The sequence below is a fragment of the Scyliorhinus canicula genome, chromosome 9, assembly GCF_902713615.1.
Source record: "Scyliorhinus canicula chromosome 9, sScyCan1.1, whole genome shotgun sequence".
In the NCBI taxonomy this organism is placed as follows: Eukaryota; Metazoa; Chordata; class Chondrichthyes; order Carcharhiniformes; family Scyliorhinidae; genus Scyliorhinus; species Scyliorhinus canicula.
Window position 1 is genome coordinate 67,913,654 of NC_052154.1, and position 17,376 is coordinate 67,931,029.

Below are 17,376 nucleotides of genomic sequence, written 5' to 3' on the forward strand. Positions count from 1 at the left end.
GAGTGGGGTGGGAAGAGAGTCCAAGATGCTGCGCTGTTCTGGCACCTCCCTTGGCGTGACCGGAACGGGCCCCATCACCTCCTCCTCCCTTGTGGTGCCCGATGGCCCCTGGGTTACTCCATGGGATTGGGGTGCGAGCGGAGCTAGCCCCTGGTGCTTCGCCGGCACCTGGGGCTGCCAGTTCTGGCGGCCCGCCCTGGTTTCAACCATGTCCAAAGATGTGGAGGTTAGGTGGATTGGCCAGCTAAATTGCCCTTAGTGTCCAAAAAGGTTAGATGGGGTTACTGGGTTACGGGGATAAAGGGAATAGGGTGGAGGCGAGAGGCTTCGGTCGGGCGCTCTTTCCAAGGGCCGGTGCAGACTCGATGGGCTGAATGGCCTCCTTCTGCACTGTAATATCTATGATTCTGTTACGCACACTTGGGTCAATGGAACACAGGGAGTGGACCACCGGCGTCTGGGACTGCACCACATCACCCATTGACTGCCATCGCCTTCTGGGTTTATTTCGCATCAGCCAGTGACTGCGCCATCTCCATCTGGGACTGGGCCACCACCCTCTGTGTCATCACGTTGGCCAGCTCCTGAGCAATGCACCGATGTTCCCAACCATGGTTTGCTGTACCTGGGCCATGCTGAGGAACGCCCCTGCGATGTCCAGGTGGCTCTGGCACATGGTTGTCTGTGAGATGGCAACCCTACCTGGGCCTCAGCCAGCGCCTGCTCAGAATGCTCCAGACTTTGGGCATGCTGATCCATAGCCACGACCATCTCCCCTAATGCCTCCACCGTGGATGCTACCCGTGCAGTGTTGGCCTGGGTGGCACGCATTGTCGACACCGCCTCCTGCTGCTGCACACGGTTCGACTCCTCCAACTGCACCTGCAGCTGCTGGATGCTCGCTGACAATTCTCATGTAGTCCCTGGCACTGCGACTGCATATCCACAATCGATCAAACTGTCTGTTCCAGAAGCCCGGGATCTGTCTGGAAAATAGCTAGTTCCTGGGGTCGGCCTGCTCTCCAACCGTCCATTACCTCGGGTGATCCTACCTCCACCTGCTGTTACCGATCAGCTGCGTGGTGAGCACCATAGTTTCCCAGGAACCTCTTCGCTAACATGCCCAACTGAGGTGAGTGTGTCTGGGATGGTGGAGGGTATTGGAGTAGCTGAGATGGAAAATCATTGTCATCCTATGACCTGAGCCCCCTTCCTGGGCCGGGGTACAGTGTCACCCTCTTCTCTAGGAGGGTCTCCAGCTTGGTGTCTGCGAAATGTGGGGCTGCGCGTCTTACTACCATCTTGTTGGTTGGGATGGTGTGTGTGGGGAGTGAAGTGTGTATATGCGGCTGCAGCTTTCAGCCACCTGAGTGTCAATCGCGAAACCGGCAAATTTGTTTCTCATTGGAATTGATTGTGTTCCACGTGGCGCTGGTGCTAGCCCTTCAACAGTAGCAGAATTGGTCCAGGTGTGTCCAGTTTTGCTGACTTGAAAGTCCATGGCTGCGATTCTCCGCAACCACGGTGGGTGGGAGAATAGCGGGAGGTCCGCTCCCGCACCTCCCGCTATTCTCCCACCCCCCCCCCCCCCCCCCCCCCAAAATGGGGTGTCCGGTTTTCAAACACGCCGCTCGGAGAAACGCGGGTTGCCGTTTTTCCTGGCGGCCCGCGATTCTCCGACCCGGATGGGCCGAGCGGCCTGCCGTTCCCGATCTGTTCACGACGGCGGCAACCACACCTGGTCGCTGCCGTCATGAACATGGCACGCCAGGTAAGTGTGGGGCCTAGGGGGGGGGCGGATCGGGGATTGAGCACCACGACCGTGCTCGGGAGTGGCCTGGCCCGCGATCGGTGCCCACCGATCGTCGGGCCGGTGTCTCAAGGGGACGCACTCTTTCCCCTCCGCCGCCCCGCAAGATCAAGCCGTCATGTCTTGCGGGGCGGCTGAGGGGAAAGACGGCAACTGCGCATGCGCGGGTTTAAGCTGTCCAACCCGCGCATGCACGGCTGACATCATTAGGCGCCGTCGCAGCGTCATTCTTGGCGCGCTGAGCCTTGAAGCCAGGGACAAGGCCCGGCCGCCAAGTTTCCGGGTACGGGCGCCTATCCCCCGGGTAGGGGAGAATAGGGGGCCGGGAAAGGCTTCCGACGCCGTCGTGAACCTCTCCAGGTTTCACGATGGCGTCGGGCCTTGCGGAGAATTCCGCCCCATGGATTCTGCGTTGGCGCCAACACTTATGGCGCGATTCTCCGCTCCCCACGCCGGGTGGGAGAATCGCGAGAGGGACGGGCGACTCACGACTCGTCCCCCTGGCGCCCCCCCGCGATTCTCCCACCCCCCGCTCGAAAGAATCTCTGCTCGCCATTTTTCATGGCGACCGGCGATTCTCCGACCCGGATGGGCCGAGCGGCCTGCTGTTCCCAACAGGTTCATGACGGCGGCAACCACACCTGGTCGCTGCCGTCGTGAACATGGCGCTAAAAGCTGGTTTGAAGCTTGTGGGGGGCGGAGAGGGGAGTGAGCACCACGGCCGTGCTTGGGAGGGGACTGGCCCGCGATCGGTGCCCACCGATCGTCGGGCCGGCGTCTCAAAGGGACGCACTCTTTCCCCTCCGCCACCCCACAAGATCAAGCCGCCACGTCTTGCGGGGCAGCGGAGGGGAAGACGGCAACTGCGCATGTGCGGGTTTGAGCCGTCAGCCGTCGTGACGTCAGCGGCGCATGCGCAGGTTGGAGCCAGCGCGGCTGACGTCACTTAGTCGCGCCGGCCGCGTCATTCTCGGCGCGCCGCCTTGACGCAAGCGTCAATGCCTGGCGGCCGAGAGTTACGGAGGGCCGCTCTTAGCCCTCCGGGTGGGGGTGAATAAGGTGAGAGGAGCGGACTCCGAGGCCGTCGTGAAACTCGGCCGAGTTCACGGCGGCCGTCCCGATTTTTCGCGGGAGCAGAGAATTCCGCCCTTAGTCTCAGAAACAGAAAATCCTGCCATTCATAATTTTTGTAGAAGGTATTATCATCTGTAAGAACTATGCTGAAGTAAAATTGAACCATAACTAAATGCAATGTAAAAAGGGTTTCATGTCTTTTACATTCTTTGAGCCTGGAGCTCTGCTGTTATGCATGTTTCAACTTACTACTCATTAAAATGAAAGAAAATATGCACACAGAGAGGTAACATTGTATCATCAAACCTACTTTAAGTTTCTTTCAAATGGATTATTTTTCTTGTAGCAACAACTGTGGAAGACAATTTTTATCCTGAAAAAGTTTTAAGGCTTTAAAATATAATCCCGAGTATGGGGATTATATTAACCGAAAGGGAACTTACCCTTTTTTGACATTTGTGCTCTTTCTTATGTCTGCATTTGATCTTTGAAGAGTATACATTATGCTTGGTGGATTTGAATGACTCAAGACGACTTCTCATGTTTCGTTGGAAAACTTCCCTTTCTTGCCTTTCTTGTTCACCTTGAGCGATGAAGTGCCGGCTATAATTTCCTTGATACTGGTTTAACATGGAACCAACATTAATCATTATAAAAGCAAAAAGTATACATTGAGAGCGGCAACAACAGAAAATATTATTATTATTTTTTTAGATTTTCACAAAGTATCAATAACAGAAAATATTAACAAAAAACAAAAATAGTAACAATTAAGAAAAACAAAAAAGAACAAAGCCCCCCCCCCCCCCCGTTAAATACAAAAAGAAGAAAGAGATTAACACCCATCATAACCCAAGAACACATGTACACGCCCCTTCAACCCAGCCCACCAAAACGAACCCCCCCCCGCCCCCGGGCTGCTGCTGCTGCTGGCCTTTTTTTTCCCTACCGTTCTGCCAAGAAATCCAGGAAAGGCTGCCACCGCCTGAAAAACCCCTGTACTGATCCCCTCAGGGCAAATTTCACCCTCTCCAATTTGATGAACCCCGCCATATCGTTGATCCAGGCCTCCACACTTGGTGGCCTCGCATCCTTCCACTGAAGAAGACTCCTCCGTCGGGCTACTAGGGACGCAAAGGCCAGAACACTGGCCTCTTTCGCCTCCTGCACTACCGGCTCCACGGCAACCCCAAATACTGCGAGTCCCCAGCCTGGCTTGACCCTGGATCCTACCACCCTCGACACCGTGCTTGCTACCCCCTTCCAAAACTCCCCCAGCGCTGGGCATGCCCAGAACATATGGGCATGGTTCGCTGTGCTCCCCGAGCACCTAGTACACCTGTCTTCGCCCCCAAAGAACCTACTCATCCTCGTCCCGGTCATATGAGCTCTATGTAGCACCTTGAACTGTATGAGGCTAAGCCTCACACATGAAGAGGAGGAGTTCACTCTTTCCAGAGCATCCGCCCACGTCCCCTCCTCAATCTCCTCACCCAGCTCCTCTTCCCATTTACCCTTCAGCTCCTCCACCGAGGCCTCGTCTACCTCCTGCATCACTTGGTATATGTCCGAAATCCTCCCCCCTCCAACCCACACCCCCGAAAGCACCCTGTCCTGGACCCCACGTGGGGGCAAAAGAGGGAACCCCACCACCTGCTGCCTGGCAAATGCCCTTACCTGCATATACCTAAAAATGTTCCCCGGGGGGAGCCCAAAATTCTCCTCTAACTTACCAAGGCTCGCAAACTTCCCGTCTACAAACAGGTCCCTCAACCTCCTAACACCTGCCCTGTGCCAACCGCCATCGATTCTCCCTGGAACAAACCGGTGGTTCCCCCATACCGGGGACCCCATCGAGACCCCCACCTCCGCCCTGTGCCGTCGCCATTGCCCCCAAATTTTGAGGGTAGCCGCCACCACCAGGCTCGTGGTATACCTCGTTGGAGGGAGCGGCAACGGCGCTGTTACCAGCACCTCCAAGCTCGTGTCCACACAGGATACCACCTCCATCCTCTTCCATGCTGCCCCTTCCCCGTCCATTACCCACTTGGCAGCCCAATAGTACCACAAAATAGCCCCCCCCCCTATCCCTGCCCCGTTCCAAAAACACCCTTCTCACCCTTGGGGTCCCGTGCGTCCATACAAATCCCGTAATACTCCTGTTGACCCTCTTAAAAAAGGCTTTCGGGATAAGGATGGGGAGGCACTGGAACAGGAACAAAAACCTCGGGAGCACCGTCATCTTGACTGACTGCACCCTGCCCGCCAGCGACAGCGGCAACATGTTCCATCTTTTAAACTCCTCCTCCATTTGCTCCACCAGCCTTGTAAGGTTAAGTTTGTGTAGGGCCACCCAGCTCCTGGCCACCTGGACTCCCAGGTACCTAAAGCTCCTCTCCGCCCTTTTTAGTGGGAGCCTACCAATCCCCTCCGCCTGGTCCCCCGGGTGCACGATGAACAGCTCACTCTTACCCAGGTTGAGCTTATACCCTGAGAAGTCCCCAAAGTCCCTGAGAATCTTCATCACCTCCGGCATTTTTCCCACTGGGTCCGCCACATATAGCAATAAGTCATCCGCATAAAGCGACACCCGGTGCTCCTCCCCACCCCGCACCAGCCCCCTCCAGTTCCTCGACTCCCTCAACGCCATGGCCAGGGGTTCGATCGCCAACGCAAAGAGCAAGGGGGACAAGGGACACCCCTGTCTCGTCCCTCGGTATAAACGAAAGTACTCCGATCTCCTCCTATTTGTGGCCACACTCGCCATCGGGGCCTCATATAACAGCCTCACCCACCTGACAAACCCCTCCCCAAACCCAAACCTTTCCAGCACCTCCCACAAGTACCGCCACTCAACCCTATCAAAGGCCTTCTCCGCGTCTAGCGCCACCACTATCTCTGCTTCCCCCGCTACCGCCGGCATCATTATAACATTCAAGAGCCTCCGTATGTTGGTGTTCAGCTGCCTTCCCTTCACGAACCCCGTCTGGTCCTCATGGATGACCCATGGCACACAGTCCTCTATCCTTGTGGCCAAGATCTTCGCCAACAGCTTGGCGTCTACATTTAGCAGCAAGATCGGCCTGTATGATCCACACTGCAGAGGGTCCTTGTCCCGCTTAAGGATCAAGGAAATCAGCGCCCGGGACATAGTCGGGGGCAAAGCCCCCCCCTCCTTTGCCTCGTTAAAGGTCCTAACCAGCAGGGGACCCAGCAGGTCTGCATACATTTTATAGAATTCGACCGGGAACCCATCCGGCCCCGGCGTCTTCCCCGACTGCATGCTCCCTATCCCTTTGACCAGCTCCTCCAGCTCGATCGGCACCCCCAGTCCCTCCACCTGCCCCTCCTCCACCTTCGGGAATCTCAGCCGGTCCAAGAAGCCAAGAAGCGCCCCATTCCCCCACCCCCCCGCTAGGGGTTCAGACCGATACAATTCCCCGTAAAAGTCCTTGAAGACCCCATTGATGTCTGCCCCCCTTCGCACCACATTCCCTCCCCTATCCTTAACTCCACCAATCTCCCTGGCCGCATCCCGCTTACGGAGCTGATGCGCCAGCATCCTACTCGCCTTCTCCCCACATTCATAAACCGCTCCCTGTGCCTTCCTCCACTGAGCTTCCGCCTTTCTGGTGGTCAGTAAGTCGAACTTGGCCTGAAGACCACGCCGCTCCCCCAGCAACCCCTCCTCCGGAGCCTCCACATATCTCCTATCCACCCTCACCAACTCCCCCACCAGCCTCTCCCTCTCTCTCTGCTCTCTCCTCTCCCTATGGGTTCGGATGGAGATCAACTCCCCTCTAATCACCGCCTTCAATGCCTCCCAGACCGTCCCCATTATCGTTGGCCCCAAGGTACCTCTTGATACATCCTCGAACCCGCCCGCCCACCTCCTCATCTGCCAGCAGCCCCATCTCCAAGCGCCAGAGCGGGCGCTGGTCTCTCTCCTCCCCCAGCTCGAGGTCCACCCAGTGCGGGGCATGATCCGAAATGACTATCGCCGAATATTCGGCATCCTCCACCCTCGAAACCAGCCCCCTGCTCATAATTAAAAAATAGATCCCGGAATAGGCCTTATGCACATGGGAGAAGAATGAAAACTCCCTGGCCCTCGGCCTCACAAACCTCCAAGGATCCACCCCTCCCATCTGGTCCATAAACCCCCTCAACACCTTAGCCGCCGCTGGCCTCCTACCCGTCCTGGACCTGGATCGATCCAATGGGGGATCCAGCACTATATTGACCCCATTATCAGGCGCCCCCGTCTCCAGATCTGGAATGCGGCCCAACATGCGCCGCATAAAACCCGCATCGTCCCAGTTCGGGGCGTATACGTTCACCAGCACCACCCGCTCCCCCTGCAGCTTGCCGCTCACCATCACATACCTCCTGCCGCTGTCCGCCACCACATTTGACGCCTCAAACGACACCCTCTTTCCCACCAGGATCGCCACCTCCCGATGTTTTGCATCCAGCCCTGAATGAAACACTTGGCCCACCCATCCCTTCCTCAGTCTAACCTGGTCCGCCACCTTCAGATGCGTCTCCTGAAGCATGGCCACGTCCGCCTTCAGCCCCTTCAGGTGGGTAAACACACGGGCCAGTTTGACCGGCCCATTCAGTCCCCTCACATTCCAAGTTATCAGCCGGATCAGGGGGCTCCCTGCCTCCTTCCCCCGCCGACTAGACATAACCCTTCACCTGCCCACCACTGGCCAGCGCCCCCCGCTCGGCCCGTTCCCCACGGCGGCAAACCCCCATCCCGACCCCCCCCTGCATACTCCAGCTCCTTCCTGGCCATTCCAGCAGCAACCCTCCCCCCACCCCCAAGCTAGGACCCCTCCTAGCCGCGTTACTCCCTCCATAATACTCCCGTAAGTCAGCTGACTCCTGTTGACCCCGGCAACTCCCGCCACTTACAGAAAATATTATTAACTGTCAAACTGTATTAATAGTATAGAACCTCATTCTTCATGGCCCATTAATTGATTCAGCGTGTGTTATTTCTCTAATTAGATCCTGGATTCATATAATGGGTATTTTCTTTGTTCTTTCATTTTATGCTGTAAAATAGAAGGTCGGCTGGCATAGGCTGTGGGTATCCACACCACTGTGTTGTCCAACATTCCAAAAAGGTTATTCCCAATTCCAATTCATCGAGCAGCTCAAAGGAAGGAGGGAATATTTTCACTGTTGGATGTTGGGGAGAGGGGAAGTCAAATGGAAGAGTCCATTATCTGGCCTTTTTAGAGGAGTTGGTGAGACTCAGCAACAGGGTGTTGATTGGAAGTGAATGGTGACCATGTGCACCATAAATTAAAGGAGAAATATAAAAAAAACATTTATATTCACGGCAGCTGAGTTACCTGCGGATTAAAGACTCTGGGCACGATCCAATGACTACAATGAGCGGGATCACTTTTTGGCAAATCTGCACATTGGAGCGAGGCAGTAAACCTAAAATGGTATCCTTCTTTAATTGGGTGAGCAAGACCCCACGGGTTTGTAGGACATTTCTACAGAGCGAGAGAGGCAGCTGGGAGGGCTTGGCACTACCTAATTTATTATTTTATTATTGGGCTGTAAATATTGAAAAGGTGTGGTGGTGGCTCAGGGTGGCATTTTCTATATGGGGGCAGATGGAGGTGGGCTCATGTAGAGGTTCGAGTCTGAAGACCCTGGTCACTGCCCCGCTTCCGTTTTCCCCTGCAAAATTTACCTCAAGCTTGACAGTGGTGGCCACTTTGAGGATTTGGAGGCAATTTAGGCAGCATTTTAAGGTGGGCTCCATGTCAATGTTGGCCCCTATTTGCAAGAACCGTTTGTTTGCACCGTCTGGCTTGGACCTGTTGTTCAGGGCATGGGGAAGGGAGGGGTTGGAGAGGTTTGGGACATGTTTATTGAAAGGAGGTTTGCCAGTATGGAGGAGTTATTGGAGAAGTTCCAGCTCCCGAGGACTGATGTAATTAGATACTTGCCACCCTCTTGTCTCTGGCCAAGTTGGGTGTGGGAAGGATTTCAGATATATATGGCTGTATCCTGTCGACAGAACAGGTTCATTGGAGGAAGTAAAGAGAAAGTCAGAGGGTAAACTGGGTCCGATGTTTGATGGGGGGGGGGGGGGGGGGGGTGAGGCTCTTCACAGAGTTAACTCAACCTGCTCGTGCTAGGCTGAGCTTGATCCAGTTCAAGGTGGTGAAGACGGCACACTTGACCAGGGCACAGATGAGTGGTTTCTTCTCTGGGGTGGAGGATATGTGTGAACGCTGTGCTAGGGGACTGATACGCATATGTTTTGGTCTTGCCGTAAGCTTCCAATCTTTTTTAGCACCATGTTGGGGATTCAGCTGTGCCGTGCCTGCTGGTGGCTATTTTTGTTGTATCGGACCCGCCAGTGCTGCAGATGGGAGTGTGGGCAGATGTCCTCGCCTTTGCCTCGTTAATAGCCCGGAGGTGAGTTCTGCTCAGGTGGAGGTGCCTGGTACCGCCCAGTGCCTTGGCCTGGCTGAGTGATCTGATGGAATTTTTGTATCTTGAGAAGGTCTGGTATACTATGAGGGGGTCGTTGGAAGGATTCTACTCGAGGCGGCAGCCTTTCATCTCCTTTTTTAGGGAGTTAGTCACTGTCAGTTGCTGGGGGGTGATATGGGGCTGGATTCTCCGATTCTGGGGCTATAGCCCCACACCAGCGTGGGAATGGTGGTGTTTTATGCCAGAACAAATGGCGCAAAACAGCCACCGATTCCCCGTTTTGCTGGGGGCTAGCAGGACGGCAGCGCAGAGCACCTGGCATGCGCATGGCGGCGGCTGCTCGCGGACTCAGCCCACAAAATAGTTCCCCCCCCCTTTGGTTGGCTGGTGCGCCCCGGACCACCCCACCACAGTTCCCCAGCCACGAATAATTTCCCCCCCCTGCCCGTGGATTGGCCCTCCCCCAAACTGCGGCAGTGCTGGACTGAGTCCGCAGCCTCCACGCCGAGTTCCAGACGGGTGAGACCACACTTGTCCCTCGGCGTCGGGAACTCGGACGGTCGAGAGCAGAGCATCGGGGGGCGGGCCTCGGACAATGTCCTGAGGCCCTCGATACGTGGCGTGGCGTACCCGGAGAGTATGCCGCTTTGGAAGGGTGGAGCATCGTAAAAGCGGCGCCGCGCCCGATTTAGTCGGAATCGGGTATTCTCCGGGCGATCGCTGAATGCAATTTCAGAGAATCCCGCCCAGGGTTTTTGTTTGTTCACGGAGGTTGGGGTTGGAGGGGTTTATTTTGCAATGGTGATTTCTGTATGTTATTGTTTGGTTTTACCTTGTTATAATGAAAAACTTTGCTGAATAAAAATATATTTTTTAAAAAGTTTCTTCCTGCTACCACTAACATTTCACCAGCAGTGGGTGTGTCTTCCACAATGTCAGGAGACTGCTGAATCCTTTTGGCCTAGCTCACTGATGATTCAATGTGGGGGTGGGACTCCTAATTGGCTGCTCTCTGTCCGATGGAGTGACCTCCCAATGTCAATGGCACTGCTGCGGCAAACCAGCTCTTGCCCTTATTCCCTGACTGGTCCCGGTGTTCACAAAGCCCTCTCACCAGTTGCAAGATAAACCTGCTTTCCAGGTGTCCTCTCTGCTTAGTGCGGTCCCAGGACTGGCCGCTGCTCCTAGTGATGTTGAGCTGCCAGCCCTCCAATTAACTGGCAGCTCATGGGTAAGTGCCCATCCTTGAAAGGGATGGGAGACAGGTTGACACCTGATTAGTTGCCAATGTCCAAAAAATGCAGCCAGGGATTCCACAAACGGCCAATGCAAAGTTTTGCCCCCGGCTCTAGAGCTCGTTTTAATGGCCCCTGCCATGTCGCCACAATTCCAGCCAGAATATGCATTAATGCACAGCACCCTTTTTTAAAGGGTGCCCTAATTTCAGAATAACCCTACAACACCAATCCCCTCGCCAAACTGTTGGCAAGGCTGCCTCCTAGAATCACTGGCAATACCCCCCCCCCCCCCCCCCCCCCCCCCCCACCAATCGCAAGCAAGTCCCCCACAAGTGAACAATACACCTTTATGGGATCAGCAAATGCCACCCTTCCTTCAGGCCCCTCTCAGTCACCCCTTCAGGCTTGATCCCTTGACAGTGCCAATCAGACACTACCCCCGGCACTGCCAGTTTGGCAGTGCCAGGGTGCCATGGGATGGTGCCAGGTTGGCACTACTGGGGTGCCAGGGGGCAGCGGCAACAAACGCCTGTTCTTTCTAGGAAGCACTTTGGAACAAAGTAAAAGTGTCAATTAAAAAACTGCAGTTAGAAACAACACCTGCTTCCTAGATACTGGGGGGCAGTTTGTTGGCCTGTTCCAAAACCTGTTTGAGGCCAGCAACGAGGAGCAAGTTAAGAATAAAAAAATAAGATAGATGAGGAACCAAAGGACTGCACAACCCGGGGGAGGGGAGGATGGGACAGAGGGAGGGGGGGCAGGGGGAGGGGGGGAGGAGGTGGGACCATAGACCGACCAAGAGGGCGGCGAAATGTATATAGGACCAATTAAAAGAAAGAAGAAATAAACCTTTCTGTTCAATAAAGTAAATTAACGCGGGTAAGAAAAACGTGATGTATGTATACAATTATTTATAAATATGAGAAATGCCAATAAAAAGAATTTAAAAGAAAAGAAACAACACCTGCTCAAATGAAGAAGCACTTCAGAGTTAATGGACCATGAAGAGCCATATGAACAAAGAAAGCTAATACCTTCCTTTGAAATAACCTGGACATAAAACGTGATGGACCGTGAAATTGAATGCAAACAATACAATTCAAAAATTTTAGGCTTCTCAGCAAACACAAAGGCTTGAAAAAGTTAAGGGGAGTGAAATTAAATGTGAAAAAAGCACTTCCAAGCTTTCCAAAGAAGAAACTTTTTGCCTTTATCTGACGGGTCATTGAACTTGACATACTAGGAGAGACATCAAAGGGTTTAAGGCTACAGAGAGAAGACTTTCACCTTCATCTGACAAGACAATTGCACTTGACATGCTGGAAGAGAGTTTAAAAGTTTTCAAGGCTATAGAGGGAAGACTTGCCACATGAATGACCCCTGAACTGAGTCCCTCCAGCCCAAGCTCCCCAATCCCCACCTCCCTTGAAGGATCCCCCTTGACATTCTAGGTGCTCTTTCCAAGGGCCGGTGCCGAATGGCCTCCTTTTGTGCTGTAAATTCTATGATTCTAGACTCACCCCTTTGCTCCCCCACCGAGTCCGGGTGCCTGGTCCCCAATTTTAAGAACCAGTACTAATCGGCGCCGGCGGAACTTTCAGCTGGAGGTGGGCGGTAGCATCCCGGGAGGCCGTAGTGTTCTGCTTCAATCACGCTAATGAGATTGAAATGAATGCTAATGAGTTCTGACCAGGTTCTTCCATTTTTGAGCGAGAATCTGATCTCGCCAGGGCGAAGCGGGCCTGGAGACTCATGACGGGTTTGATGCTGGTGAGAATCCTTTTTTTAGGCCTCACACCTGATTCTACAAGCCAGCAGGAATCCTGGCTAGGGCTGACTACCCTGGAAAATTACTCCCATTATTTTTCTTTCTTTAGTCCTGGGACACTGAGATTCACTGTGATACCCGCAACATCCTCTCGCTAACATCAGGTAACAGGTAACAGGTGACAAACAAGCTTTTAACTATTCCTGTTCTGTATGGTTCCTTACACTACATTTACTAATCAAGGCGTTGGGTGATATGTGTGTCACTGCTATTTCTCAGGATTCCTCGTCTGGGTTATAAAAATGTCTTACTTACCCTTCTCCTTGGCTTGTATAGATTCTCTCTTAAGACATGGTGCATCACTGTGTCTTCACGATCTCTGCCACTCCTCACTGTGTCAATCACTTGTAAATCTAGACACACTGCACTGCCACTCTCCCTCCTGACATATGTAAACACAAATCATGCACTTCAATATAATACGTCTTTAATTAATTAGCATGTTTGTTAATGCAACATTGTAACAGTCAACTGGCTACAGCTCTGGAAGATTCTCAACTCCACTAGCAGCCTCCATGACAGGCAGTGATCGATCACTGCCGGGCAGCAGACATCTGCACTCACAGAGCAGGCTGTGACTTGCTCCTCCAGAGGAGATACAAAAGCAGGAGAAGGAGAAAATGGGTTAATTGGAAATGCAAAATAATTTCTCTAATCCCAGGTAAATTACTATTTTACATTTATATTTAAAAATGATTTGAACACATCCTAAACACTGAATTGCCACTTCCAATCAAAGACTGAAAACTACAAATAAAACAAGAGATTTAAATAACAATGAGACCTTAAAACATTCATTTTGATCCCACATTCACAATGGTTTATCCATTTTATTTTCAGCTTCATTTTACAATGATACAGACTTCCGGTGGCAGCATGTAGAGAGAGAGAGATCGTGCACTAGGTAGCTCCCACCAGGGTAATTGTTTTTTGGCTCTCCTTGCCTAGTTTTTTGTGGAGCCCCTGCAGAAGAAACCTTGGGCGCGATTCTCCGAGCCCAGCGCCGGGGCGGAGAATCGGCGCAACCACGACACGCTGCCCCGACACCATCGCGCGATTCTCCGAGGTGCGGAGAATCGGCGCCATTTGCCGCCAGTGCGTTTGGCCCAACTGCGCATGGGTTGGCGCGGCGCCCATTTGGCCCCCTCTGAGGGCCAGAATCGGTTGGCCCCGTGCCCGTTTTGCGCCGTTGTGAAGCGCAACGGCGTTCATGACGGCGTGAACACTTAGTCTCCATTTTGGAGGATGGCGCCACTTGTATCTGAAGATACAAGGTCCTGAATCAGAAAAATGCCAAGAAAGGCTGGGGTAAAAAGCCTGCATTCCGACATTTGTCAACAGATTCGGAGGCTTTGTGTGGCTCTGGTGACTACGGCTGCTCCTATCACGGCGGACATGCTTGCTGGCCTGCTATGATCAGCAATTTGAAAAGAAGTGGAGAGTGATGCCTATGAAAATTGATCGAGGGGACCCTGGGTCCCATCGATCGAAGGTGGAAAAGACCTCTGAGACAGCGAAGGGGCATGGCAAGGTGAAGGTGGGCGTGGAGAAGGCTTTATTGAGCATAGTGAGCAAATTGCCTCGTTGGAGGCTGAGACCTCCCTGGTAGCTGGTGAGAACAAGAATCTGAAGGCTAAACTTGATGACCTTGAGAACTGTTCGAGGAGGCATAATCTCAGGGTCACGGGGTTCCCCGAGGGTATGGAAGGCACGACTCCCACTGCATATTTCTTGCAGATGTTTGGAAAGATGATGGGGAGGGTGGACTCACATCCCCTCTGGAGCTGGACAGGGCCCATCGGGCACTCCGGCAGAAGTCCAGACTGAACAAACCACCACGGGCAGTCATCATTTAGTTTAACAGATTTCAGGAGAAGCAGCGGGTTCAGTGGGCAAAGGAACACCGAGATTGGAAATGGGAAGGTAACTTCATCAGCATCTGTCAGGACATTGGAACTGAACTGGCGAGGATGTGGGCAACCTTTAATAAGGCTAAGGCTGCCTTATACAAGAACAGAGTTCGGTTTGGGGTAGTCTATCTGGTGAAGCTTTGTGTAACCAACGAGTCAAAATTATTTTGATACACTGGAGAAGGCTGATGCTTTTTTAAAAAGCATGGATTTAGCTCGAGTTAATTGTGCTCTGTGGGGTCTTTGATTACTGTGGATTTGGAAGGACATTGAGGTATATTGTATTTATCTGTTGGTATTTCTTTGTTCTTGGGTGAGATAGAACATAGAACATACAGTGCAGAAGGAGGCCATTCGGCCCATTGTGACTACACCGACCCACTTAAGCCCTCATTTCCACCCTATCCCTGTAACCCAATAACCCCTCCGAACCTTTTTGGTCACTCAGGGCAATTTATCATGTCCAATCCACCTAACCTGCACATCTTTGGACTGTGGGAGGAAACCAGAGCACCCGGAGGAAACCCACGCAGACACTGGGAGACCGTGCAGACTCTGCACAGACAGTAACCCAGCGGCGAATCGAACCTGGGACCCTGGTGCTGTGAGGCCACAGTGCTAGCCACTTGTGCTACCGTGCTGCCCAAGATGGTTTTTCACATGTTGTATGTTTATTGTTGAGGGGTTAATGGTTTTGAGGAGTGTTATTTTATGTAATATTGTTGGAAATATATAGCTCCGGGACTTTGTAGGGGTGCTGGATTATGTTTTAATTTTATACTTGGGTCGGGCAGTAGTGTTCCCCTTTTCTTTCTTTACCCTGGGTGTGGGCTGCCCCGCTATACAAAGGTTAATAGAGTTAACCCGCCCTCAGCGGGGGAGCTCGTACTCCACGAGGTCCACAAGGAACATAATCACTCCCGCCCCGCAAGCCTATGAGGGATATTACATTCCTCTTCCCCAAAGTCCAAAGACCCCTCAACGATCGATGAGGAGAAGAAGGATGAGCAGTTGGAGGACGTCGGACTCTCTTCGGGTCCAGCAAACCGTCGTGTACCTGTTGCGCCGGATCAGCCGGCGTATACCTCACTGGTGAACATTGTCTGCGGCAGGAACGCTGTGGCGTATTATTGGCAGGAAGCGGCTGGAGTGTTGCATTGGCGCCCGAAACCTCAGATGTCTGCATTTCAGAATCAGAAACCACAACGTCGGGCATGTTGCCCTTGAGGTAGACTGGAGGCATCACAGCAGGCTGGCTCGGCAATGGAGCCAGAGGATCCAGGACAGGTTTCTTCCAAGGAACCTCACAAGGGAGCAACCTCAGTGAGCGAATCTGATCCAAATGCCGTCTCATCAGTTGCCCCTGGACCCGATCCTGGTAAGAGACTCTTCCTATTTGACGGATGACAATCCTAAAGAGCCAGCGAGCACCGCGATGTCGGGTGCAAAGTGTCAAAGAGATCGATGTCGAACTGGGCAACCCCCTTGCAAATTTTATGGCGCACCTTCGCATCTCTGCCAATGAAAATCAAACTCAGTCTGGTGCGAAACCCATGACCCATTAACACCTCAGCGGAGGCCATCCCAATTACTATGTGTGGCGTGATCTCACATGAGAATAAAATACACGCCATCTGGTGTCCATTGGGCCTGAACTCTATTTCTTTAGCCCCCGCTTAACCGACTGCATGGCCCCTCTCCCAATCATTCGATACAGGATTGTACAGGTAAGTGCGAACATGACGAATCCCGTTATTTTTCACAAAAGAGACCCAGTTATCCGTTACAAGCGCCTCAGGTATCCCATGGGTGGGAAAAGCAATCACTCGACAGTCGTTCGGGAGGTGATCGTCTCCATCTTGTGGGCCTCCAGCAGCCAATAGGAGTGGGCGCCCACCATGAAGAGAAACATCGAATCCAGGAATGGACCGGCGAAATCGGCATGTACGCGATGCCCAAGGGCGCTGTGGCCACTCTCAAAGCTGCAGGGATGCTGCTTCAGATTGAGCATTGTTCGGCCACCATTCCGATATCAATGTCCAAACCCAGCCACCAGATGTAACTTCCCGCCAGCATCTTCAGTTTGGCACTCCGGGGTGCCTGTTGTGAAGGTCCTTCAAACCCATTGCCTGGCCCTTCGCTGGGAGAACAACCTCGTGACAATAGGAAGATACCATCTTCCATGGCCAGCTCCAAGAACTTTGAGGAGAAAGCCTTCAACTCCCCTGGAAGCCATTGATGCTGCCCATCGTATAGCACCATTTGCCGCACCTTGGCAAAGACGGGGTGTGTTTGCATCCAGTTATGAACACACAATGCAGTGATAGGCAAGGAATCCATAAAATGCAGGACAGCGACCACTTAATCCGCCATAGTAGGTGTTGCGGATTCGGTCTGCAGAAGAATACGGCTCAACACATCAGAATGCATAATCTGGGCTCCTGGTTGGTGTTCGAAAGAGTATTGGTAAGTAGCCAATAATAAGGTCCAGACCTGAATCCTTGCAGAAGCAATCGGTGGTATTGCCTTGTCACGGCTTGTGATCCGTGACGATAAACAAATAGTACTGATGAAACTGCTTTACACCAAATACGACCACTAGACCTTCTTTTTCGATTTGAGCATACTTTCTCTCAACCGCAGCCAGTGTACGTGAGGCAAAGGTGATTGAACGTTCATGGCCATCACACATCTGATGGGGTAGGACTGCCCCAATCACATGCGGCAATGTATCGCATGTGGCGAATAATGGTTTTGAAGGATCGAAATCCGTCAACACCAGAGAAGACAATCGCCGTTTTACCTTCTTAAACTCCTCATCCTGGGCCTTGCTCCACTCCCAGGGTTACTGTTTCTTGAGGAGCAAGTGAAGGGGTCCAGGACAGTTGCCAAATTCAAAATGAAGCTGCCATGGTAATTGACTACCCCAAGAAAAGAACGAAGCTCTGTTGCGTCTCGCGGGGCAGGGGCCATTTTGATGGCTCTCACTTTCTCTGTGACCGAGTGCAGGCCGTCTTGGTTCATCCTATACCCCAAAGAGACAAC

The 17,376-nt window shown here is 52.8% G+C and overlaps 1 protein-coding gene across 3 annotated transcripts in view; it reads right to left on the reverse strand.

The window, feature by feature from the left end:
* LOC119971383 (sodium/hydrogen exchanger 5-like) overlaps nt 1-17,376 on the reverse strand; it is a 416,159-nt gene that overhangs the window by 36,975 nt on the left and 361,808 nt on the right. For all 3 annotated transcript variants that reach the window (XM_038806843.1, XM_038806842.1, XM_038806844.1), the window contains exons 12-13: nt 12,677-12,803; nt 3,328-3,504 (exon numbers count right to left, since the gene is read on the reverse strand). In XM_038806843.1, coding sequence (XP_038662771.1) covers nt 3,328-3,504; nt 12,677-12,803 — 304 coding nt within the window. The remainder of the gene's footprint in view (nt 1-3,327; nt 3,505-12,676; nt 12,804-17,376) is intronic.